Source organism: Pan paniscus, chromosome 19 (genome assembly GCF_029289425.2).
Source record: "Pan paniscus chromosome 19, NHGRI_mPanPan1-v2.0_pri, whole genome shotgun sequence".
NCBI lineage: Eukaryota > Metazoa > Chordata > Mammalia > Primates > Hominidae > Pan > Pan paniscus.
In genome coordinates, this window is record NC_073268.2 from 58291366 (window position 1) to 58317593 (window position 26228).

General features: G+C 45.6%; 1 protein-coding gene and 1 pseudogene across 10 annotated transcripts in view; one reads left to right on the plus strand and one right to left on the minus strand.

Annotated features, from left to right (window-relative positions):
• Positions 1-25857, plus strand: part of CDRT4 (CMT1A duplicated region transcript 4) — a 126530-nt gene extending 100673 nt beyond the window's left edge. For 8 of the 10 annotated variants that reach the window (XM_055101942.2, XM_055101941.2, XM_063598718.1 and 5 more), the window contains 3 exons: positions 8107-8191; positions 21588-21665; positions 23673-25857. In XM_055101942.2, the coding sequence (XP_054957917.2) occupies positions 8107-8191; positions 21588-21665; positions 23673-24100 (591 nt within the window). In that variant the 3' untranslated portion in view covers positions 24101-25857. Of the gene's footprint in view, positions 1-3839; positions 3908-8106; positions 8192-21587; positions 21666-23672 lie in introns of those variants that run through there. The other 2 variants (XM_034942351.3, XM_063598720.1) reach the window with 2 other exon arrangements.
• LOC129394468 (large ribosomal subunit protein uL6-like) lies at positions 17433-21058 on the minus strand (annotated as a pseudogene).
• Positions 25858-26228: the final 371 nt, after the last annotated feature.

The window sequence follows — 26228 nt, forward strand, 5'->3', positions numbered from 1 at the left end:
GCAGGCAGAAAATAAATCATAAACAAACAAATGTAAAATAATTTCAGATAGCAATAAGTGCTGTCGGGGAAACAGAACAAGGTGATGTGATAGATTTGGATTGAGTGGCTAGTTTAGAGTAGGAAGTTAGAAAAAGCCTTTCTGAGAAGGCAACATTGAGCTAAGATTTAAATGATCAAACACCAGCTATGTAAAAATCTGTGAAAGTCAGTCTGGAGGGAGGGAATGGTTGGAGTTTGGTGAGTTTGAGGACTGACAGGAGGACACTGTGGCTGGAGGGTGGTTGGCGGTGGGGAAGGCGGGGGAGGGAGGGAGAGAGACAGAAACAGAGAGATCTAAGAGGTGGACAGAGGCAGCCATGGAAGGAGTTTGGATTTCATCCCAAGGGCTCTGAGGAAACCCTTGGAAAGGGATGTTTGTGTTGAGGAGTGGTGTGTACTGGTGCAGGTTTTAGAAAGATCACTCTGGCTGCTGTGTGGATAAAACAAATTACACAGGGGGCAAGTGTGGGAGCAGGGAGGCCAGTTTGGAGGCTGTGGGGGCAACCAGGCGGATATGGGGGCAGCACTGGGGCAACATGTTTGATCACGTGGAATTCTGCTTCCACTGTATTAGATGTATGGCTTTCAGGAAGTCACTGAACATTTATATGCCTCAATTTTACCCTCTGTAAGAGGGAATAATCCAGCACTTAATGCACAGGTTTGCTGGGAAGGCTCAATGAGTTAATAAGTATAAAACATAAACACCTATAGTGTGAGTTATTTCTATATTATTATTATTAGCAGCAGTAGTAGTTGTCATAATTGTAGAATAAAGAGAACGAAGGATTTAAGACAATTACAGGTTGAATTGACATGATTTGATAATAAATTGGATTTTGAAGATGAGGGGAAGAGGAAAAGAAGATTCCTAGTTTTTTGGCAACAGGTTCATTAGGGGTGCTGGTTAACAAACTGGAGGAAGGCCAGTGGGGAAGCAGGTTTTGAATGTGGTGGGAGAGAGAGGTGTCAGGAGCTGTTTGAATGAGGTAGGTTGAGGTACCTATAAAACATCTCTGAGGAGATGTCTGGCAGGGATTGGATATAAGAGCGTGCAGTTCAGGGAAGAGCCCATGGCTAGAAACACACTTTTGGGAGTTGGGGCACTGTGATGAGTTTGCAGATGAAGACGTGAAGGGTGCCTGGGACAGGGGCTCCCTCACCCTAAGTGGAGCAGAGGAGCAGGGGCCAGCATGGGGCCTGAGAAGAGAGGCCTATGAGGTGCTGGGACTCAGGAGAAAGGGGCCTGCTGGCTCCCTTGCCAACAGGTCAGATGAGATAAGCAGAAGAGGCAAAGGAGATCATTCTGTTTGGCAGCATGGAAGTCATCTGCTGAGTGAATGAATGGAATTCTACCTCATTGGTTGGTGCATCTTTTTAGAAATGAACTCAATAGAGGCCGGGCACGGTGGCTCATGCCTGTAATCCCAGCACTTTGGGAGGCCGAGGCGGGCGGATCACGAGGTCAGGAGATCGAGACCATCCTGGCTAACACAGTGAAACCCTGTCTCTACTAAAAATACAAAAAAAAATTAGCCAGGCGTGGTGGCGGGTGCCTGTTGTCCCAGCTACTCAGGAGGCTGAGGCAGGAGAATGGCGTGAATCCGGGAGGCGGAGCTTGCAGGAAGCTGAGATCGCACCACTGCACTCCAGCCTGGGTGACAGAGCGAGACTCTGTCTCAAAAAAAAAAGAAAAAAAAGAAAAAAAAAAGAAATCAACTCAATAGAGAAGCCTGACTGTATATGTTCCTTGACACCTATCAAGAGTGAGAGAACAGTGTGGGGAGGGGCCTGAAGACAACAGTGCAAATGGCCTTCTCAGAGCCACCTTCAGAAAGGATGGCAGAGCCCCTGTTGGGGTGGGGTGGGTGCTACAAGTCAAAAGAAGCCCCATTTGTCTTGTTGTTCATGAGTGGAGGGGAGGTTCCTGCCTCTTCTGCAAAAAAAGTTTTAGAAATCACCATGAAACAGTGGCCAAACTGAGGTAGAAAAAGTGTTCCTGAAACTGGAACCAAAAATTTCCAAATGACAGCACAGTTTGGCATAGCTGTTCTGAGTCTAGGAGCATAGGAGCCCTCACGCCATTTCTGTGACCTCCCCAAGGCAAATCATGAAACTTGCAGATTTTCTTTATTACCAAGTGAGGCAGTGACAGACCTGCTCAATGGTCCTTAAATTTTCATGAGCAACAGAATCCCCAGGAAGGGTTGTGAAAATAGATTGCTGGGCCCAGCCTGCAGAGCTTCTAGTTCAGTAGGCTAAGGTGGGATCCAGTAAATTGCATTTCCAACAAACTCCCTGGTGTTGCTGCTGCTGGTGATGGTGATCCCAGAACCACCCCTTGACAGCCTCTGTCTGGATTATACAGGCTCCCCCACAGCAGGGACAGTATCCCTCCTGCTCACCTGGCTCAGTAGGAGGCCCTCAATAATTCAGATTAAATGAGTGGATTAATAAGCCTTCGGTGGTGTATCCCTCAGGGTTCAGGAATGGGTGAACGCCGTGGCTGTCACGGGGAGACAGGAGTGAAGGCCAGGATGAGACAGACTGTCATGCTGGACATTTAGCGGTTTGTTTCTTGGGCCTCTTCACAATGACCCGACTTGCCTCTGCTGCCGCCCAGCAGCCCCACTACTGAGTAGGACTCTTCTCAGAGCTTCTGGTGGCCAAGTGGTCGTCTTTGGACTCTCTTCATTCTTCTCCTTGAACGTTCCTAATGTGAAGGTTCCCCCCTCCACTCTGACTGTGAGAAATCTTCCAACAATTCGGTTCAGGCCTGCATCTTCGTGAATGGAATTTAGGTGGAATTTTAGGCAGAGGGACACAGTGACACAAAGGTGACACAGTGACACAGAAGTGATTTAAGGGGCAGTGTCTTTCCAAGATTCCTTATAGACCCCTGGGTAAAGCAAGTCCTTCCTCTCCACCCTCCAGAGCCAGAGGAAACAGGGTGGGACCCTGGCATATGGCTATAGAGATGGAATTCGTTAAGTCCCAGTAAAAGCGAAATGAATGTCGGTGGCCACATCCCATGCAGCACACACATCTTTTGGTTAGAAGGACTGTACCCTTGCCCTGCACACAGAGCCTTCTTTCTTCCTCAAGGAAAAGTGACTCTTTCACGGCCTGCTGGGAGGCAAAGGAAATGGAAAAGTCTCACAGCGTCCTGAGCCCCTCTCTGTTTCCTTCGGGCTTTCACAAGTTCAGCGGCCTTTGCACACAAGCTGGGTCCTGTGGGGGAACAGAGGGTTCTTTAGCTGGAGGCTGTGGACAACACTGCCCATGTTTCCCTGGGAGAGGAGAAGCCCCGTGCACTGACCTCCTAGCCTCATCCCTGTCTTGTCAGCGTGTGGAGCGTGTGGAGCCCCTCCTGGCCCTCCCTGTCTGTGGCCCCAAAAGCAAAGCAGCTCAGGGGGGCTTTTTTGAGAAGCTGCTGAGCTCAGACCCTGCTGGCTCCACATTCCTGGATGATGAGGGAGGGATTCCAGTGTTTACTTTGAACAATGTTTTCCTGTGTCTGAATCGACTGGGTGTTAAATTCTTCCAGATTTCTGGCTCCACGTTGCAGCTCCAACGGGACAGAAACAGGTTTACGGCAGTTGGCAAGAGAATGAAAGCAGGGCCCATCTGGGCACCTTCTGCGTCTAGAATTTCCACTCTGTGGTTGGAAAGGCTGTTTAGCACCCGCTCTGTGGGCTCCATGCCCAGGCAGGGTTTGTTGTGGTCTCAATTCACAGAGCTCTGCACTTGTGCCTTTCACATTTCCCACCCTAGAGGGCAAAAGTTAGCTTTTCTCTTTTGAAAACGCATCCGGGAATGAGAACAAGCCGAGTTTTTGGAAGGTCAGGGCTTGCAGTGTTTTCTTGGTGAGTACAAACCCAGAAGTCGGGCTCATAAGGAATTCATTTGGTGGGACGTTAGGAAACTTCAGTGCATTCCATTTCCTGGGGACTGCTGTGCCAAGAGGTTTCAGAGACATGCAGGAGGTTCGAGCTGGAAGGGAGACAGGGTGCAGCAGACCTCAATCCTCATTTTTACCCAGGAGGAAACCGAGGTACAGAGGCAAAGTAGCGCGAGGGCTGAGATGTTGGACTGGAAGGGCTCGTCCCTAGTGCATCTGGTTCGATCTCTTGGTGCTGAGCAGTGGGTAATCCCATCTCTGACCACACAACCTTGCAGAGGTTTAGGAAACATTCTCCTCTTTATTAAGTGTTGGTAAATCAATGGCTTTAACAATGCAGAGAGCTTCAGAAAACAAACAGGATCGATTCCAAATTAAAGGCACTCTTTGGGTCCACCATGCACAATAGTTTCTGTGTTCTTGTGTTCTGGGTTGGTGAGCAATTCAGGGAAAACTCCCATAGGACCCCATGATGACCAGGGCTCCACAGAGTCTTTGGTGGGGCGCCAGTCTCTAGGCAGGCAGCTGTCAGCCTCTGAATCAGAACAGCCCAAATCCAAGTCAGGCATGTGACGGATGATGGCCTTAAAACTTACTCCATTCTAGACCCCGTGCTGTTGGATTCTGGAAACCTACTCCTGAGCCCTATGTGTGTGTGTGTGTGTGTGTGTGTGTGTGTGTGTGTAAAGGAAGATTAGCGGCAATCTTCCTGGCTTCAGTGCCTAGGTGGAGTCCAAACAGTGTTTATGTAGTAGGGTTGAATAAAATAGTCCTATGACAGAACCTGACATTTTGATCTGGCTACTTTCACAAAGTCATTTTGGTGCCAAGAACATTTTTACTTAGTTTTCAAAAGAATCCATGAAAATGTCAGATCTCTATACCTCTCCAGTAATGTGTAAGGCAAGTACCCTAACTCCATCTCTGAGCCTTCCCCCCGTATCTTGCCCTACATCCATACCCCACCTGCAACCCCTCTGGTCATATTAGTATATCCACTGTGTCAAAATGACCTTGTCAAAATCTGCTTTGTTGGAAGGGCAGCTTCATTTTTGTAGTATGTTATAGGCCTAAATTCTTTACTTACATAGGTTCCCTTACTTTAGTAGAAATGGTGTCCTCTGGAGATGGAATGGGGAAGAAGGAATTATGCAGTGAAATTTCTCCCACTGCTGCCAGAGTAGAAGTCCTTCTCTGTCTCAGTTTTGTGGGTGAGATTTTTCCTTGATAGGTCTGGTAGGGGCTTTTTATTGGTTATCCCTTGGTGGGTAACAAAGCACTCCAAAGGTTAGTTGCTTTAAACAAATATTTGTTATCTCAGTTTCTGTGGGCCAGGAACCTGGGTATGCCTTAGCTGTCTGCCTGTGTCTCAGAGTCTCTCCATGAGGCTACAGTCATGATTTTGGCCGAGGATGTGGTCTCATCTGAAGGCTCAACAGGAGGAGAATCCACTTCCAAATTCACTCACATGGATATTGGCAAGATTAAGCTCCTCACAGGCTGTTGAACTAAAAACGCTAGTTTCTTGCTGCCTCTTGGCTGGAAAACTCCCTTAGTTCCTTGCCACATGGGCCTCTCCATAGGGCAATTTGTAACATGGCAGCTGGCTTCCCTTAAGATGAATGAGAAAGAGAGTGTAAGAGAGTGCTCAAGATGGAAGCCAACTTTTTTTGTGACCTAATCTCATAAGTGACATTCCATCACTTAGACCATATTCTGTTTATTAGAAGTGAGTCATTAGATGCAGTTCATACTCAGGGGAGGGGATTTCACAAGGATGTGAATACCAAGAGGTGAGATTATTGGAAGCCATCTTGTAGCCTGCCTAGGATAGGCCTTATGGGCCCAATTGCCATTCATCCTATGGGCTCTGTCACCTTTGCAGTTCTGTTAAGACGTGAGTTGTGAGGGGCAGAGGAAAACGATTTCCATGTTTACCCTTACTCCTCTTGGGAGGTAGATAGCTTTGTTGGCATAGCATCTAGAGACTTCTCAGGGGCAAAAAATTCTGAGTTTCTAAGCTATTAATTGTTACATTTACCCTCCACTCTCCCATCCCATCCAAGCTCCACTCCAAGGAAAGCAGATGAGCCCAAGACAGCGTCCACACTTGTTTTCCCTTTCTCTGTGGTCCCTGTCATTCTCTGAACAACGTGACACTTTTGTTCTCTCTAGAGTTCATCTAGTCCTCACGTTGGATGCCATTGTTATCTAGTTTTCTTGTTTCCAGAATGAACCCCCAGTCATAAATCATAGAATAGAATGTATAGCAATAGTTCAGGGTTCTTGGTGTTTACCAGAAAAGCTAATGGTTACAAAGCTCCTTATGGATCATGGAATACTTTTACTTACATCAATTGGATCATCATAACATACTATGGGGCAGGATGTTTCCCACCTTGGGGATGAGGAAACTGAGGTTCAGAAAGACTAAGGAACTTGCTCAAGATGGGACATACCGAGGTGAAGCTGGATTTCAACGTGAGTTCTCCTACCTCCGAATTCTGTGCTCTACCCTACAGCCCCTTGATGCTGTTTGCAGATCTAAGTCTCCAGATTACTTCCAGTAGGAATCCGGCGAGACTTCTTGGCTCAGTTTTGCTCCTTAAGTCATTTTAGACCAGGGCTGCAATGATCTGAAAAGAGAAATAGAACTCAGCTGGGACAAGGGATGTCAAAGCTGGGGTGAGGGAGAGCGGGCATGGCTGGTGACTTAGAGAGGTACACAGGAGTGTGCCTGTATGTGTATGCATGTGCCTGTGTGTGTACACATTCATGCAAGCATGTGTGTGTGGCTCGTAGACTCTTTCTCATGCCAGTGACTATACGGATGTTCTGCTCAGGGCTGTGTATATATGTGCACCTGTGTGTATTGCTGCCTGTTGGCTGGAAACATCCCTCGGTTAACATGTGTATGTATGTGGCTGCAAGTGGGCCTAGATGCCTGGGACCCACCTGGGCTGGGGGATGAGCTCTAGAGAGTGCCTTTTGGTGAGCAGATGATATAAACAGGACTCTTGGGATGTGAAAAGTAGTGTGGCTGGGGAGGGATGGGTGAGATGTAGGGACAGCACTGTGGCAGCAGTTGTGTTGAAGGGTCCCCTGAGCATGTCTTCTGACCTCCTATGACTTCAGTCCCTTCCCTGATCTTCAACGTAGTGACTCAGTTTTGGCAAGATGTGTCTTGGTACTAATTTCTCCAGCCTGAACATTGGACTGCATTGTTTTGGCATTGCAGCAGACATTGCCATCCTGCATATTAATGATGATAACAGTCCAGCCAATAGGCTCTTACCATGTGCCTGTGCCCTGTGCCCTCTGCCCAGTGCTGTATATGAATTATCTCATGAAATCCTCATGGCACTCCAAGGATAGTTTCTCTTACTGCCTCTGTTTTATAGATAAGAACACGGAGGCTTCTAAATTTTAACTGTCTTGTTCCTTGTTCCTGGTCACGCAGTTAAGTCACTGACCTGTCTTGAACTCGTGCTCTGAATTCCATGCTACACTTTCCCCAAAACAATTGTTTAATATGCAGTTTTACTGTTTTGGGAACTTTGGTGAATTCTCCTATCAATTGCCGTCTTCAGATATTGAAATCCATACACAATAATATTGCAGAACCTCACTAGAACAGTAAAGAGAGGGTGGTTTTTCTGCAATGCTGCACGAGGGTGGTTTTTAAAGGCCAGGCCTTTGTTGGGGAGAGGATGCCACAGAACACGCTCCATGAAGGGCCCGTTCCCGGATTTTAAAAGTATTTGACACATCCCTCCACCATGCCAAGAAGACACATTAAAACCCTTTTTGTTTAATTGGATTTCTGACTCAACAAAAACTTCTTTTGTCAGAACTTCAGGATTTCCTGGCATGTTACCCACACATATTTTCTATGTGGATAGTTATGTTTCATTGTATACTATTGGGGTATCTTTGTGCCTAGAAAGACTCATTTGAAATGAATAATTAAAGGTTTCTGCCCAATTTCAAGAGGTCTCTTTTGTGACTTCTGGGGAATGGACAATTGCTATTTTAATTTTTAATTATAGGCAACAATTTTTTATGTATTTAAGTGTCAATTCTCCCTCCACCCCCAAATCATTCATCTTAGTTACATTATATTAAAATGTTGCCAGTTAACCTTCCTCATTCTGTGTTTCTCAGGAACCCAGTGAAATGAGCTGCACCAGGAACTTTAAGAGAGAGTTTTCAGCTGGGAGAAGAGAGGAAGGCAAGATATCAGAACAAGGTAAGCAAATCTGGCCTTGGGTTTTGACCAGAGTCTATCCTTCCAGTTGGCCAAGAGTTGCTTGGAATGTAAGGATTTCACTTCTGAGCCTTAAAAACACAATTTAAGGAGAGAGAGGGAGAGAGAGAGAGAGAAAGAGAAAGAGAGAGAGAGACACATCCCAACTAAATAACACGTAATGGGATAGACGGCCTTGATAGATAAGGTTCAGATAAGATACTTGGGAGCAGAGAGGAGGGCCTGTCTATTCCACCTAGAGGCCTGGGCCAGCCTCTCAAAAGAAGTATCACTGGAGCCGTCCTGGAAGGGAAGGAGATATGAAGGGTGTATAGAGGAGGGGCCATGTGTGTGAATTTATAATCATTATGAGGGAGGCAACTCTATGCATTTGAAAGAGCAGCTAACATCCGTTAACAACATACAGAAGATATCCCTGGAGCTATATTTGGCGGTGATGACACCTGGCCCTGGTAAAAGCACATATTGGACAAGGTGAGACTAGAAATGGAGTTTCGAAGGGAAAGCAGAGTAGAGCTTGAGTTAGAATTTGGTACATTTAGGTCCCATGGACTTTTTCATGTTAGACAAGGTTTCATTTCTTCTTTCAACAAAGTGTGAATCCTGGACCGTCACGGGTCCATGTGCTTGAATTCTTGCTCCTTAACAGGCACCTGCAATGCCGCACTCAATCTTCACAATAAACCTACTGGGACATGTATCATTCCCATTTTATGGATGGGGGAAAACTTTAAGGCTCGGAGAGAGATAGGGCAAGGGATTTGCCCACTTAAAAGCAGTAAAGAGCAGTGCTAGGATTTGAACCCAGGCATTTCCCTTAATCCTATTTGTTTGTCATGTTTTTCAGGATAACGTCCCACCTTTTGCCATTTTACCTTCTCTAGTAGTGGCTACTGCCAAGTGAGCCAGTCTGTGTTTTTCATTTGTGTCCCATACAAGTGTGCAGCTGCTGGATATTTGGATTTCCAGCGATCCCTGGAGATTCCAGGAGAAGTTGCTTATGGCAATTGCAGTAACGTCCATTTATCTGATGATTTTGACCCAAGAGCCTGGGGACAGAGCAATGAATGTGATGGATGAGATCACCGCTGTCATGTGGCTTATAGTCTAGTTGGTTAAGAGAAAATAAATGAGTAAATCATAAGAAATGTCAGGCAGGGATAGTGTTAGACAGAGTATTAAAATAGGAGATGTGATAGTGACTGGTGGTGATGTTACATAGTCAGGGAAGGCTGAGGAGTTGACATTTAGGCTGAATCCTGACTTCTAAGCAGGAACAACCCATGTGAAGATCAGGGACACATGCATCCCAGGCAGAGGCAGTAGCTGGGGAAGGACCCTGAGGTGGGAACAAGCTTGATGTTTTTAAAGAAGAGAGGCAAGGCCAGTGTGGCCGGGCACAGTGGGTGATGTGGGGAGCTGCTCTGGCTAAGGCTTGTGGGGAGGCAGGGGCCAGATCAAAGAGGATTTGCAGGCCAACATAAGGAACTGACATTGGCTTCTAAATGGAGGGGGAGCCATGGGAATGTTAGGCAGGGGGATGATTTAATCTGATCATGTTTAAAAATAATCACTCTGGGTCCTCTTTGGAGAAGGAGTTGTAGGGTGTGTTAGTCCATTTTCATACTGCTATGAAGAAATACCCGAGACTGGGTAATTTATAAAGGAAAGAGGTTTAATGGTTTCACAGTTCCACATGGCTGGGGAGGTCTCCACAATCATGGCGGAAGGTGAAGGAGAAGCAAAGCACGTCTTACATGGCAGCAGGCAAGACAGCATGTGCAGGGGAACTGCCCTTTATAAAACCATCAGATCTTGTAAGACTTACTCACTATCATAAGAACAGCATGGGAAAAACCCACCCCCATGATTCAGTTACCTCCCACCAGGTCCCTCCCACAACACGTGGGGATTATGGGAGCTACGATTCAAGATGAGATTTGGGTGGGGACATAGCCAAATCATATCATAGGGGATCAAGAGTGGAAGCAGGGAGACCAGTAGCAGGTGTTCAGTAGTTCAGTTAGTAGATGTTGATGTCTTAGAGGAGGCTGGTGGTGTAGAGAAGTTAAATCATGCTGGGTTTGGGGAGGATAATGGGCTGGAGATATTGAATGAAGAAGAAAGAGATGTTAGATGTTTGAACTGGGCAATTCGATGAATGATGATGCCTCTTTCTGAGATGGAAGAGACCAGAGAGGAACATTTTATGGAGTAAGGTCAAGAGTTTGTTTGAACCATGAAAAGTTTGAGAGGTTATTAGATATACAAATAAAGATGTAGTATATTGGCAGTTGGATATATGTATTTGGACTTTGGGAAAGAAGTCAGTCTAGTTAGATGTGGCAAATTGATGAGATGTAGAGCCACAAAACTGATTGCCATCACTTTGGGGATGTGTGGAGATAAAAAAAAAAAAAAAAGAAGGGAACTAGAAATCCTCAATGGAGACAGAAGGAGCTTGCTGAGTGATGGTGGGATTCCACTCCTGTGGCATCATGGAAACCAGGTGGGAGAACATTTCAAGAATGTGAGAGTGAGTGCTCAACTCTATCCATGACCATTGCATTTTGGAAGGTGGAGGGTGAGAGGCCTGAGTTGCAAGTGGAGAGGTGTTCTTTGACAGGAATACAGATGCCTCATTCATAGTAGTGGGAAGGAAGGCAGAGTGCAGGGGAGCATATGGTGGAGAGTTGGTACGAGTGATGGTGGGAGATGAGGGAGTTCTTGATGGATTCTTGGATTTTTCTCAAAGCCGGGCAAGACAAAGACAACCTACAATGGAAGGAGAAGGAGGTGAAGAGGAGGTTTGAAATAGTTGCTTGGTGGGAATATAAAATATTTAACTTCTATTGAAAAAAGTATGAAAATTTCTTAAAGAACTAAACATAGAACTACCATTGGACACAGCAGTTCCACTACTGGGAATCTACCTGAAGGAATATAAATCATTTTATCAAAAAGACACCTGCACTCATATGTTTATCCCAGCACTATTCATAATAGCAGTCATGGAATCAACCTAAGTGTCCACCAATGGTTGACTGGATAAGAAAAATGTGGCATATATATGCCATGGAATACTATGCAGCCATGAGAAAGAATGAAAGACTGTCCTTTGCAGCAATATAGATGGAGCTGGAAGCCATTATTCTAAGTAAACTAACCCAGAAGCAGAAAATAAAATATCACATGTTCTCACTTATGACTGGGAGGTAAACGATGTGTACACATGGACATAAAGGTGAAGATAACAGACACTGTGGACTCCAAAAGGGAGGAGGATGAGAGGAGGGTGAGGGTTGAACAATTACCTGTTGGGTACAATGTTCAATATTTTGGGTGATGGGTTCACCAGGATCCCAAGCCCACCATGACATGATATACCCATGTAACAAACAGGCACACGGACCCTTGAATCTAAAATAAATATAATATTAAAAAAAGAAAGAGTTGCTTGGGGAGTGGAAAAGTGAAAAGAGTAGGAAGGGAGAAGTGTTGGTTGGACTACCTCTGTTGATTGACTTGGAGATAGAGGAGCAAGTGTGTGGAATTATAAAGAAAAGGATTCTGCAGCTAGACTGCCTGAGGGCAAATCCTGTTTTTTGTCACTTAATTGTTGTGTGACCTTGGACAGGCTGCTTAATGTCCCTACAGGCTCCAGTTTCCTTGCCTGTGAAATGGGGTTAATACAATAGTACCTAATGCATATGGGTTTTGTTAGGATTTAATTAGTCTCTATAGGTAATACACTTAGCGTGTGCCCTGGTCACACCACACGGCATAGAAATGTTAGCTGTTACTCCACGTGGGACCAATCGGCACAGTGGCGTTTTCCTCTCACCAAGTTTAGTTGCTGAGATGACAGCACCCAAAAGAGCCCCACAGGTGGATTGAACAGGTATTAAGGCTTTGCCATGCAAATATGTGTTTGCACGGCACATGGGAGAGGGATACTGGGTTAAGGTTGTTTGCAAGGGACCAAAACGAGGAGCTGTGGGGTATCAACAAGATAAAGCAGGAAGCTGGGACACAAAGGGGAGACTGAGGGGAAGGTGGGGTGAGTGGATTGAAATCCAGGAATTGCTGGACTGGGAACCGCTTGGGGAGTGAGCTGGAGGGATAGAGGAGGGAGGAGTAAGAGTGAGATGCTTGCAGCTTAGATTTTGGATGTAGCATGGTTATTGGGGATGATAAGAACGGTGGCCTGATCACAGAGGCACGGGTGGTGGAGACTGAGAGGAAGACCTGGTGATTGGAAGTGAGCAGGTCAAGGACTGCTGGGCTGGAGGTCTGCACGGATCATTCAGGAGACAATGAAGAAGCCACGGTGATGACAGGGAACAGCGCAAAGGAGGACAGTGTGCCTGGGGCTCAAGTTGTCAGGGACTGAGGGGCAGAGGACAGCGCTCAGGAGCTGGCAGCAACCGGGCAGGTGAGGTGGTGGTGTAGCCTGGGGGCACAAGCTTCAGAGGAGGAGGAAGGAAGGAAAATGGTTTGAGGATGGCAGTAGTGGGGAAGGAAAGTGACTGCCTCCAGGCTCCGGAACAACCTTTCCTTGAGAGGCCTGCAAAGGCCCAGGAGAGAGAGCGCGTCTCCTGATGATGACCTGACAAAGTTCTCTTGGCAGAAAGTCCCAGGGGTGTCTGCGGCAGAAGGGAGAGAGGGTGTGTGTCTCCACATTTCAGCTTCTTATCCTCAGCTTTTCAGATTTTGAATGCAAGGTCATCAGTTTACCTGAGGCCTGAAGTAAAGCCCTACACCTTTTGCTTTCTGGCAATTTCTCAATGTAATTGTGACACACACTATTTATAATACAGTCACTTTCACCTTCCTCTGAGAGCACATGAGTGATTCCCTTCCTGGAAGGGTTAGGAAAGTGTTTTCTGCATGGTCATGCTATGGGCTGGGATATTTGGAGGATGTGCAGTTCCTTAGAAGTGGAGACTGGGGCTTCTTCTAGGTAAAATCTCAAATGCAAGTCACCTTCTTCAAAACAGCACTGGCCTGGATTCCTAGTGCTTTGAGCGTTTGAAAAGAGGTGGCTTGGCCCATTGATTGAGCGCAGTCCTGGGAAATGCCGGGCTGTTTCCCTGAAGTGTTCTCCAGGTTCACAATGTCCCTATTGTTTCAACGGAGCAGGACTTCCTTTTTCTGATTGATTAGATATTATGAGGCAACACATTTTAATAGTCACACTGCTCAGGAGCTGTCAGGCAGAGAGAGGGTCTCTGAGCACAAATTGCTTAAAGCCTTTCATGTTTGCTTTCCTGAATATGAGTTTGTAGGGCTATTTCTTGCTGCCTGTTTCTCCGTATCTTTCTTTTTTTTTTTTTTTTTTTTTGAGACAGAGTCTCGCTCTGTCGCCCAGGCTGGAGTGCAGTGGCGCGATCTCGGCTCACTGCAAGCTCCGCCTCCCGGGTTCACGCCATTCTCCTGCCTCAGCCTCCCGAGTAGCTGGGACTACAGGTGCCCGCTACCATGCCCGGCTAATTTTTTTGTATTTTTAGTAGAGACGGGGTTTCACCGTGTTAGCCAGGATGGTCTCGATCTCCTGACCTCGTGATCCGCCCGCCTCGGCCTCCCAAAGTGCTGGGATTACAGGCGTGAGCCATCGCGCCCGGCCCTCCGTATCTTTCTTACTTGTCCAGTCTGCCAGTGTGCAAGCCTACCCCAAAAATGTCCATGGAAGAAAAAGGTTGAAAAGCTCTCCTCTGATTATGCCTGCTTGGCTAGTTCTGGAAATTCTATTTTTAAATTTGGAACTTGATCTGTAGATAATAGATCAATAGATAATGACCACATGTGTTTTATGCTTAATGGGCCTTCCAATGTCATCTTAAAGTGGGAATTTAATATTTGTAATTGAATATTCCTTGGATAAATATAAAATTCAGATTCATGGTTGTACCTGATAAGTATACAGTGCCTAATGCTTCTTCCCGCAGTGAATTTGTAAAGTGTTTCTTCAGCCAATTCAGCATTATAATTCACATGCAGAAAACACACTGTTTGGAAACTGCCTATATTATCTGCATGCTGGAAGAAGAACATGGATCCCGAGTGAGGAAGCACTTCACTCAGGATTTGGAAACATTGAGGCTGGCATTTAAACCATGCGCACTGCCCATCATTTCCTTTGCCCTTTGGGATCCAGCATAACCATTTTCTCTTCTTGAACCTCCTTCTTGACACTCCTCCCCACCCAGGTTGAATTAGGAAACTGGTGGTCTGTCTTCCTCATGGGGCTGTGAGCTCCTTGAACAAAGACTCAGTGCCTGCCTGATGTATGAGATGCTTAGTCAGTACCTGACTGCAGAGTGGTTGATGGAACATGTATTGTCCTATGTACTGGGAGGCCTCTGCTTTTGTTTCTCGTAACACAGATAGCAATGATTAGTCTGGATTTATCAGCACGGGAAACCTGGATTGCGGACCCTTGACATTGAGAAGGGTAGATCCCAAAGTAAGAGGCAAATGTGGAAAATCCACAGTGGGTCCTGGGTGAGTGCAGGACCTGTCCCTCTTAGAAGAGTAATGTTTGGAGCTCAGGATAGGTTTTTTGAATGTGTGCCTGTGTGCATGAATGAATATGTTGAATGGCCATAGGTACTTGAACTGCGTTTTCACCATTGGAAAATAAAATGCCCTCAACGTACACATATAATCGTTACAGAAAATAAAGTATAGAAGCATTATCAAGAAGCAACATATCCCCTCCTTCCCATCATAAGTGATGAATCAGTAATGCCAAGTCTGTGTTAGAAGATGAGCAATTCTGATTAGACTCCCACCTCCCCACCCTGATGTGGTTAGAGACAGCTGATCCACCAGAAAGAGGCACGGTCTGTATAAGAACATGCTAACACTACCAAATGGCCCACTGTATGCAACGTGACTTTTTAAAGATAGTGCGGTAATGGACTTGTTTCTCTCCTTTGTGTGTGTGTTCGTTTCTGGGGAGGGGCGCTAGAGAGGAAGAGAAGGTGTCCAGCAAATTATTGCATAGGGAGAGGGAGAGAGATGCCTTCTTTCCCGAAAGACCAACTCGCCCCTCCCCACTCCCATTGCCCTTTGCCTTAACATTTCTACGATTCCCAAGGGTCCCCAGTGTCTGTGTCACTAAAGGCACAAGAAATGGTCATCTTCTTGTGTGCACCCCGCAGAACCCATTTGTTAGAGGTGGGGCAATGGTGACAGTTTCCATGGGATAGGGGCGGGGTAAAGAAGTGGAGAGAGTCAGAAGGGGGCGCCACTGAGAATCCGTAGGTGTGCACTCGGTGCTTCCCAGCGTTTCTGTTTGAAGTTCAGGGAGTCAGCACATGTGCTGGTCCTGTGAGATGGGCAGTTTTGTGGGTCTCTTGTCGGCCCATTCGGGTGGAGATCAGCATGGAAACCGCAAGTTCTGCTAAGTGGATCCTTGCTCAGGAGCATCTTTCCAGATCTCAGAGATAAGCTTTTCAAGACACTTCTGGCTTTAGTGGCAGCTTCCTCTTTAGCCAAAAATAAATGAGGAGTGGCTAGAGGGAAGGAAAAAAAAGAAAAAAGCAGAGGGCAGGGAGGAGATGGAAGGTCAAAGAGGATAAAATGCAGAGGTGAAATGAGGGTTTGCATCAGGCTCCTGTTTGAGAAAATGTGATTCTCCTTCTGGGGCCAGGCAAGACACTTAGGGATGGCTCAGGAAGAAAAGTGGGAGGTGAGACAAACAAAAGAAGCCTTGCAGATTGGAGCAGAGCAGAGAAGAAAGAGGCTGAACAGAGTGAACACAGGTCTTGTTTCCAGTGGAGCTTTTTCTTCTGCATAGGGACAGTTTTGGGGACTCTGCAGCTGATTTCAGGGAAGGTGATTCATTGAAGACCCTGTTATACCCTGAGCAAGTTCATCATTCTATCCTCTTACTCCATAACATTCTCTGAGGCTTGCAATTCCAAAACAAGGGCAGGAGAAGAACATTTTTTCACTGGTTGCTAGTTCCATGAGATGACCCACACATTAAATGAATGAATGAATGAGTGATTCCTTGGTCAAATGAGATTAGGGGATGCTGCATATTCAGTCTCCCTTTTGGAGAATTACAGAACAAGTTAACGTATAACAGACTCTGAAAATCCTGCTCCAAAGGAATTTTTTTAACATGGCATTTTTTTTCTAACTTAGTTGACTGAGGATAGGCCTGAAATCTTGCAGATTTAGAAGATGTGGCGACTCCTGGGTTGAACAATCTGTATGGCTTTATAGGGCAGCTTTTGCCATGGGCCCCTTCTTTTTCTTTAAGTAATACCTATTAACATCTTGAGGAGAGATTCTTGCATTCTGTGGGACACAGTTTAGGAAACACTAGATTGAGATAATAATCCACTCATCATGACTATGTAAATGGCACTACTTTCACAGCATTAGTGGGGCAAAAAGTCTGAGTGGGGTCGATTTGTGCCAGAGCACTAATCCATCAATCCTGCCTGGAACCCGTAAAATCCTTTTGCAAGATGGTTTCCTGAGATAAGGATGCAGCTTGCGGCCAGAGAGGGTGAGATCATTAGATTTGCATGAGAATCCCATGGCGGCCACAGTTTCCTTAGCTCTGTACTTTAAAGCCACTGCTTCTTCTTTGATCTAAGTCAATTTTGGTATTGGCAGGTGGTGGTTGTGGAAATACTTCATGGCCCTTTTAAATGTTTAAAGGCCCTTGAGATGCACTGCTGACTATAATCAGGGATTCTTGAGTGAAAGCATGTGTCTTAGGACTGGAAAGGGACTGAAAAGATCTTCTGGACCCATTTTCTCTCTCTCTCTCTCTCTCTCTTTCTCTCTCTCTTTCTCTCTCTCTCCCAGGCTAGAGTGCAGTGGGGTGATCTCGGCTCACTGCAACCTCCTTCTCCTGGGCTCAAGCAATTCTCCTGCCTCAGCCTCCCGAGCAGCTAGGATTACAGGCACCTGCCACTGCGCTTGGCTAATTTTTGTATTTTTAGTAGAAACGGGGTTTCATCATGCTGGCCAGGCTGGCCTCGAACTCCTGGCCTCAAGTGATCCACTCACCTTGGCCTCCTAAAGTGCTGGGATTACAGATGTGAGCCACCGCGCCCGGTTCTTTTTCTGTTTCTAAGTAGTTAATAATAATATTTTATAAATCTTCAATTTTTTTTTGTTTTAGATTCTAGAACAGCAGTTCCCAAATTTTGCTGCACAGAGAAATTGTCTGGGAAACTTTTAATTCCAGTGCCTGTACTGCATCCCATTCCAATCAAATCACGATGTTGGGAGTGGGCGCCTACATTTGTATTTTTCCAAGATCCCTAGTAATTCCAATGTGCTACAAAGTTTGGGGACCACTGGGTTTAGAAGCATTTTAATTTCCAGACATTTTTTTTCCAAATCAATAGGTCTTTTATTGCATCTTTTCAATATCACAAGTAGGTCTTAGGAATCATCTGGCATCTTGTTTCTGTAGCTGGACATCTCTTAGATCTTATTCATCAGCCTGCTGAACAGTTCCTTTTTCGGAGACATATATACCATCCAAAAATTTCCTGATTGCCTTGTTTTTAACTGTTGTGGCTTGCTGAATCAAAGTCGCTGAATTTGAAACAAGCTCAATGTTGTTTCCTTCATCTTTCTGGGTTTGAGATACTGAACAAGCAACACCTGGTCTCATCCAAACCCTGTGGATTTATTTTTCACCCAAGAAATTTTGGATTTCGACAGGAGACCCATTCTTCTGGATAACAACATTGATGGGGAAGTGAGCATACACAGACCTCAACTTGTAGTGGAAGCCCAGTGTGACACCCTTGATCACGTTCTGTACATGAGTAAAATAGTCCAAACAGTAGCAGTTCCTTTCCGTTACCCCACCATTTGTCAACCCGGAGCCTTTTTTGTTTTCTTTCCAAGAAGACTGGGTTCTACACTGATGTGATTGAAGTCCCTCTGGGGCCCTTCACGATAACTGTGTGTCCCTTCAGAGTAATGTTGACATTTTCTAGAATGTTAGCAGTCTGATTGCTGAGAACGGTCTTCATTCTTGCAGCAGACGTGGCAAAGAAAGCAATTACCAGACATTTTTAAAACAACTGTGGGCTAGGTGTTATGATTCACACCTATAATCCCGGCACTTTGGGACGCAGAGGTGGGAGGATCGCTTGGGCCCAGGAACTTGAGATCAGGCAAAATAGCGAGACCCTTGTCTCTACTAAAAAAAAAAAAAAAAAAATCCAGCTATGGTGGTGTGTGCCTGTAGTCCCAGCTACCCAGGAGGTGAAGGCAGGAGGATTGCTTGAGCCCAGGAGTTCAAGGCTGCGGTAAGCTACGATCGTGCCACTACACTCCAGCCTGAGTGACAGAGTGAGGCCCTGTCTCTAAAAAAAAAAAAAAAAAGAAAGAAAGAAAAAGAAATTACAGAACTGTGTCTTCTGGGACAGGAGTTCATCCTCTTCCTCATTTTGTAAGTGACAACTGAGGTCCTAAGAAGTTAAGGAAGGTGATCAAGGCTGATTGTTTCACGTTCCAGGTAATTGAATGATCTAGGCCAAACCTAGTCTGTCAGACTAGATTCTGAAAATGGTGGGATGAGAGATTGAGCGGGGGAGTGGGGAGCTGGCCCTGAAAGCCCAGTGGTCTGAACTTGGGCTTTGTGTCTGTAGGAAAAACAAGAAAGCCGCTACAACGCTCTGCCTCCTGCCCCTCCCGTCAATGCTGTTTCTGTCTGTAGACTGCTGGTTTGCATTTCATTTACAGGGACACAAAATGGAACCTTTGTGCTGGAATTGAAGGAAATTATAAAAGCCCACAGCTTCTCTTCAGACTTAATGTCAACTATTTGTCTCCTGTTATTTTCAAACAAACAAGTCCTCCCCATGAGTTTTGAGGCAGTCTCAAACACTCCCTCCCTTGGTTCTTTTTATCGTTTCCTAGTTCCTGCTTCAGCAGGTACGAGAAAAACCCCCCATTCGTAGACTTGTCCTATCAGCCACACGGCACAGCTGTAGGGGTCAGGTGAGTCCTGGCCAGAGGCTCTGAGCAGGATGGTGGGTCACACAGATGCACACAAGTCTGGAAACAAATGTTTGTAAGACTGGGCTTTCCTGAGGCTTCAGGGTTCATCAACTAGAAACTTAGAAGCAATGATGAAAGGAATGACTCCCAAACCCTCCAAATACTGCCAGCTGAAACATATTTCCACCATCTGGCATCCTATTTACAGATGAGAAGATGAAGAAATTTCTTTCTTTTTTTTTTTTTTTTGGAGACAGAGTCTTGCTCCTTTGCCCAGGCTGGAGTGCAGTGGCATGATCCCGGTTCACTGCAACCTCCGCCTCCTGGGTTAAGTGACTCTTCTGCCTCAGCCTCCTGAGCAGCTGGGATTACAGGCATGCATCACCACGCCCAGCTAATTTTGCATATTTAGTAGGGACAGGGTTTCACCATGTTAGCCAGGCTGATCTCGAACTCCCAACCTCAGGTGATCCGCCCGTCACGGTCTCCCAAAGTGCTGGGATTACAGGCATGAGCTACCGCGCCCAGCCAAGAAATTTCTAACAATGCTAAAATATGGAAGAAGTAAAGAGTTCTATTTTCACTAGAGGTGGACAGGCCCAAGTTGGGTGGCCACTTGCGTGTCATGCTCTATGTTATGGGGGACTTGGAATGGGTGACTTTAAATTCTGAAGCCTTATGGTAGGTCTTAGAAGGAGAACTAAGATGCTTTACCTTACAATTAAAAAAAAAATGATGACATGAAACTTTCTCTAGGTTAGATGACTATTTGAGCGTTATTTCTTCCCTAGCCTCAGAATAATGTCATTGTGAATTCTTCTAGAACTGCACTGCTGTGGAAGATTGGCACTGATACCCACAGCAGGGACTCGCTAAGATCTGTCTCTAAATAGGTTTGACAAAAAGAGCATTTTTTTTGGGGGTATGAGTGAATCTCTGGGATGCCATCCTTTGTTAGATGTGTTATAATAAAATGCTGGAATGTGTGAATAATTTACTCTATAAAAATAGTGGAATTTAAAGTTGACCCTGTCAATGACACACTCACTACCATTCCACAATAGTTCCTTGATTAGGGAAAAAGGGGGATGAAAAACCTGGGAACTGCTTATCTCGGAGGAGTGTTCCATGCAGAAATGAGTCAGCCCTCACGTACGTGGCAGCTGATAAAAAAGGCTTAACACCCACTACTCAGTCTAAACCAGGGCTACGCAGAGTATGAACCACAGGCCAGCAACATCAGTATCATTTAGGAGTTACTTAGAGATGCAGATTCTCAGGTCCTCAAAACAGACCTACTGAATCAGAATCTCTAAGGTGGGACCTGGGTGTCTGTGGTTGCACAAGGTCTCCAGGTGATTCTAGTACTTGGTAAAATTTGAGAAGCACTGCCTTCGACCCATGGTTCTCAAAGTGTGATCGCCAGACCAAAAGCACCAGCATCATCTGGGAGCTGTTCAGAATCATCTGAGACTCTTTCTCAATGGGCTTTTGCAGGTGATAGTGGAAATGCTTCATGGCACTTTTAAGTGCTTAAAGGCCAAAGAGATGGCAAAATCGAACATAGAAATGTAATGAACTCTTAGGCATGTGCATGTGTCTTAGAGCTGGAAAGGAACCAAAAAGATCTCCTGGACTCATTTCTTGTCTCTAGGTAGTTAATAATATAACCTTACAAATCTCCAGTAGTTTTTTTTTTCTTTCTGCCTTTTGGTTTAAAACAGCGGTTGCTAAATCAGCAATTCTGGAGGTGGGCTCAGCAATCTGGGCTTTAACAAGCTCTCCAGGTGGATGCAGCCTCAAGTTTGAGAACCACTACACTATGGTTTCCATCAGATTTCCCCCCTGCATGGTTGCATAGAGCATTAGACTTCCATGTTTCAGCCTGGGCTTGGGGCCCCGGTAGCTGACTCCTGGCCACTGCCCATCTCTGCTACCTTCTGTCATTCCAGGCTGAGAAGTGCAGGTTGGATGTCGCGCTTGTAGTAATGTGACCACTCTTGGACTCTGGTAGAGGAGATAGAAAGGTTTTGAAACGGGGACTTTTTTTTTTTCACTTCCCCTCTGTGGACCAGCCTCCACACAGCCCCCAGCCTACCCAGCCTCTCTCCTTTAAAGTTAGGAGACTGGAAAGCAGAACACCCAGAGACTATCGTGACAGTCTACAGCTCTTGAGCAAGGCCATGCCTGCAGGTCTTTGCGGGGCTCACTTGGCCTGTCTCCAGCTCCACAAAAAACATGTCCTCTTCTCAGGGGGTGGAGTCATCTTAGCCTCATGCAGTGACCATATAGGACTTAGGACCCCCCCCCCCCCGCCCACCCAGGGTGGCTACTAATTGCTTTCCAGTTTGAGGAGTCTCTGGCTAACAAGTGTATTTTCCCATAGGAATCTGGACCTGTGATGTTAAGAAATCAGTAAATATTAAAAAGAAGATGGATGCAAGAAGGATGAAGAAAGAAGAAGGTGGGGTTGGGAGTGTTACCAGTGGAAGCTCCTGCACTGGGGCCGTCTAGGGTTGGAGGATTTGCAGTGGGAAGAGGCCACTGGGCGGCCACTCTTTTTTTTTTTAATATATATTTTTATTATACTTAAAGTTCTAGGGTACATGTGCACAACGTGCAGCTTTGTTACATATGTATACATGTGACATGTTGGTATGCTGCACCCATTAACTCATCATTTACATTAGGTATATCTCCTAATGCTATCCCTCCCCCCTCTCCCCACCACAAACAGGCCCCAGTGTGTGATGTTCCCCCTCCTGTGTCCAAGTGTTCTCATTGTTCAATTCCCATCTAAGAGTGAGAACATAACGGTGTTTGGTTTTTTGTCCTTGTGATAGTTTGCTGAGGATGATGGTTTCCAGCTTCATCCGTGTCCCTACAAAGGACATGAACTCATCATTTTTCATGGCTGCGTAGTATTCCATGGTGTGTATGTGCCACATTTTCTTAATCCAGTCTATCATTGTTGGACATTTGGGTTGGTTCCAAGTCTTTGCTATTGTGAATAGTGTGGGCAGCCACTCTTGTTATGCTGGCAGAGGACACAGCATGTTCAGGAGATGGAACGGGGTTGCTGCTCATTTTGCTCCAGGCGTTTGAGTTTGGACTCTGCCAGATTCATGCAAATGCCCTATCCCACAAGATCTTACATTTGCTTGGAGGAGGCAAGGGTGAACAGTCTGTGCTTGGAGGCCTTGCTGGGAAGTTTCTAGTGAGAGGTAATGTCACACATGACTTTTACAGGGAGATGGAATCCTTCTACAGCACATTCTTTACTGACAGATCTGTCCCCAGACAAGCTCCAGCTCCTGGACAGCCACGAGGCAGCGTGGGAATAACTATACGACCTACACTTCACTTGATTATCCCCATTTACGGCATTTTTTTTTTTTAACTGCATTCAATTTGGAGATGGCAAGATGACTCTTTTAACTCCCCTCCCTGCAAAACTCCAGTTGAAATGACCAAAGAAATATAGAATTAGGGAAAGAATGCACCACATAAGAACACAGAGGAAGGTAGCAGCTGCAGGAGAGAAATTGAATCATTTCTGCTAAATAGAGTGACGTTGCTAATGAAAGATGGGAAGGACTGACATGCCCATGATTTTGGATCTGTAAAGGAACAGGCTGCTTGATAAACTAATGCGTTGAATTTCTAGCAACACCCACCCCCCTCGGCAAACACCCCAAACTTCTGGCCAGCAACCATAGTGAAAAGCTTTGGTTTTTTTGAGCCTTGTTAAGCTTGAGTTCAAACCCACCACTTGTTAGTCATGCAAGCTAGTCAGCCTCAGTTTCGTCCTCTATTAAATGGGAGAATACCTACCTTATAAGGTGTAACTAGAAGTAAATGAAAGAGTTTAGGCTGGGAGACATAGCCGAAAGTTTTAGTCGCTGTGCTAAAAGCTTAACATAAGTTATCTTTAATCCACAAGAAAGTTCCATGAACTTTGTCTTATTCTAATCACCATTTTACAGATTAAGCACTTGAAGTTTAGCAAGGTTAAGAAACTTGTTCAAGGTTCACAGCTATGAAGAGGGTAGAGTAGGAATTTGGAGCAGACAAGTACAGAACCCATGCTTTCAAGCACTAAGTGTACTGTTCCAAGCCCTTGAAATATATTACTTTCTTTAGTTCTCAGGCCTTAGACTAACCATTTTTATTGGTGAAAAAATAGAAGTTCAGGGGTAAAACAATTTGAGGTTATGCAAATATTTAAAATCAATCAGATCTGTTTGACTCTGTCTCTTGCTCCTTACCATTCTTTCGTTGTTTAATTGATAGACTTTCTAGGATGTCGTTCTGTTCCCCAACTTTGAATTGGATTTTATTCCTACTGAATACAAGGGGTGCAAAATAGGGAGGATTTCAAAATCTGGTTCCAATGCCTTCCCATTTTTTGAAGAATCAAGCTATTGCATGTGACTGCCTCTAAATGGCCTGCATTTCTCTTTGTTGGTAGGACTCACAGAAAACACTGGACTTGCCCGGAAGCTACTTGAAAAACATGACCCCTGGCCGGCCTATGTCACCTGTACCTCTCAGACAGTGAAAAGACTCATTGAGAAGAGCAAAACTAGAGAACTGGAATGCATGCGTGCCCTTGAGGAAAGACCCTGGGCATCAAGGCAGAATAAACCTTCCAGCGTCATTCAGCCGAAAAGGAGGAAGTCGTCCAAGTCTTCTGGCAAAGCTGTGTTCAGGGACACGCTGTCAGAATCCACGTTATCAATGTGGGGCGCTTATTCGGTATTGGCCATGGCTCCTACCATGATCCCAGAACCCACACACTTACATGCGGATTCCAGAGACTGTCCAACTGAAAACTATAACAAGATCATCTTTGCCCGCAAGCCTATGATGAGGATGCTCCCTACAGTTCGCTACTGACCAACAAGGAGAAACATGCAAATGTTTTAGCCAGGGGTCCCTGCAGCCATTCCCCAAGAACGTACAGCAGTTAAGCTCCATTTACCACTCACTTGATAGTGTCCTTTAAATCTGAACTTGCTCTTGCTCATGCGGAGCTTGGCTAAGAGAAACCAGATCAGAATGCAAGCTGTAGGTGGGTGGGTGAGTGTGTCCCCTCCCACACTGCTCTCTGGTGGGTTTGGGCAGTCCCCGGCTCTAGTCTCTGCTGCAGATTCTCAGGACCAAAATGTGGGTGATTTGTCTGGGTCCAGGCAGGAGATAGAAATCACGCAAGCTCTTTTATTAGAGATAATATAAAGAATGATTAACCAGGTGACAGTAAAGGGCAGGAAGGGAATACAAAGGTATCTATGGAGGTAGCACCACAGGAAGCAGGCATCACACTTGAGGCTTGGGAACAAGGGGAAGATGCTGGACTCATTGAAAGGTAGTTGCTTGGAGAAGGGACATGGGGCTGAATCTCAGACTTCTGAGGTGGGGGAGTGGGGATGCCACTCAATGCAGCCGGTATCTCTGAGCTCTGAGGAGAGTCCTGTGGGGATGGTGCCCCTGCCTCTGAATAGGGGAGATGTTTTGTTGGTGTCTCTGAGGGGACCCCCATGAGGCTGCTTTTGTGAGTGTTGGAAAAACCAAAAACTGCATTGAAATGTTTCTGGGAGGAGTTGCCACTGCCTGGGTGAAGAAAAAGCACTGCTAGGGTTAGCAGCCTGTCTGGCAGGGACAGGAAGCTGATAGAAAGTGAACAGGAAGCAAACAGGAAGTGAGCAAGGGGCCACTTCCTACTTCCTCCTTTAGCCTAGCAGATTCCTTCTAGCTCCCCCTGGGGGCTGAGCCTATCAGGGCACAAAGCCAGAATGTGGTTTGTAGAATCCCAGCCCCAGCATCTCCAAGCATAGGATGGATTTTGAAGCCAAGAGGGAATTAGCTCTCGGCTGGGTTCTGAGTGATCCCATCCAGCTGCTCCTGGACCTGGTATTGAGAGGTTTTTCCCTTGGAGGGGAAACAAAGTGGCAGTGGGGACCAGGGTGTCTCCTGCTGAGAAATGGAGAGCTCTTTTCCCCTGTACTTCTCTGGGGTTTGCCTTGTGGAACCAAGTGCTTGGGGGAGGAGCTCCTGGCAGGACTCCAGCTGTTATTTGTCAGAGGACAGCTAGGATTGGTTCACCCTTGCTCTGAGTTGGCCCCAAAGCGAGCTATGCTGAACTCTTCTCCATCTCCAAGCAGACAACCTTTGTCTTTACATGCAAGAGGGATCCAGTTATGACAGGCTGACCCAGCTGGTTTCATGTTTGGGGTTTATCTACTGAGTAAGGCTGACCTTACCTGAGTTTCTGTATGCGTATTTGCAAGACAGTTAATACTAATCCATCATCCCTCACAGAGATGTAGAGGATGAGATGTAGTAACTTATAGAAGTGTCATTTGGAAAAGTTGAATTTGCCCTACAAGGCATGTTCTCCATTCAAGGGTCTTGTGTAAACGTTTGCAGACACAGGTGCAGCTTTAGAGAACTCACCTCTGGCTCCTGTGCTTTTATGTTGGGACAGCTGCCTAAATTAGGAGCTCTAGACCTGTTCTTTGTTCCCAGCTGTTGGCCAGAATGAATTCTTGGAAAAATATAGGTGGTTTCCAGGGAATTTGAATGATTGTATTTTGTGTCCATGGAACATTTATAGACATGGAGGCAGGCAATAAATTCCTCCAATAATTTTTTTATCTCTTGTTCTTTTATGGGTGTTTCTTTCTAGGTTATATTTGGGAAGGTATGGATTACAGAGACTCATTGAGTGCTAGAGATTATTGGAATTTGGGGTTATTTCTTTTAATACCTTCAAGGGCAGAGTGGTATGGTAACTTACTGAAGTTTGCACAGTTGGTTTTTTAAAATTTCTAAGCATTTAATAGTTTTTAGAAAAGTATGCACTCTATAAATTAAAATAATTTTTCTGTGTGTGGGTTTTTTTTTTTTTTTTTTTTTTGAGACACAGTCTTGCTCTGTCACCCAGGCAGGAGGGCAATGGCACAACCTCTGCTCATTGCAACCTCCACTGCCAAGGTTCAAGAATTCTTCTGCCTCAGCCTCCTGA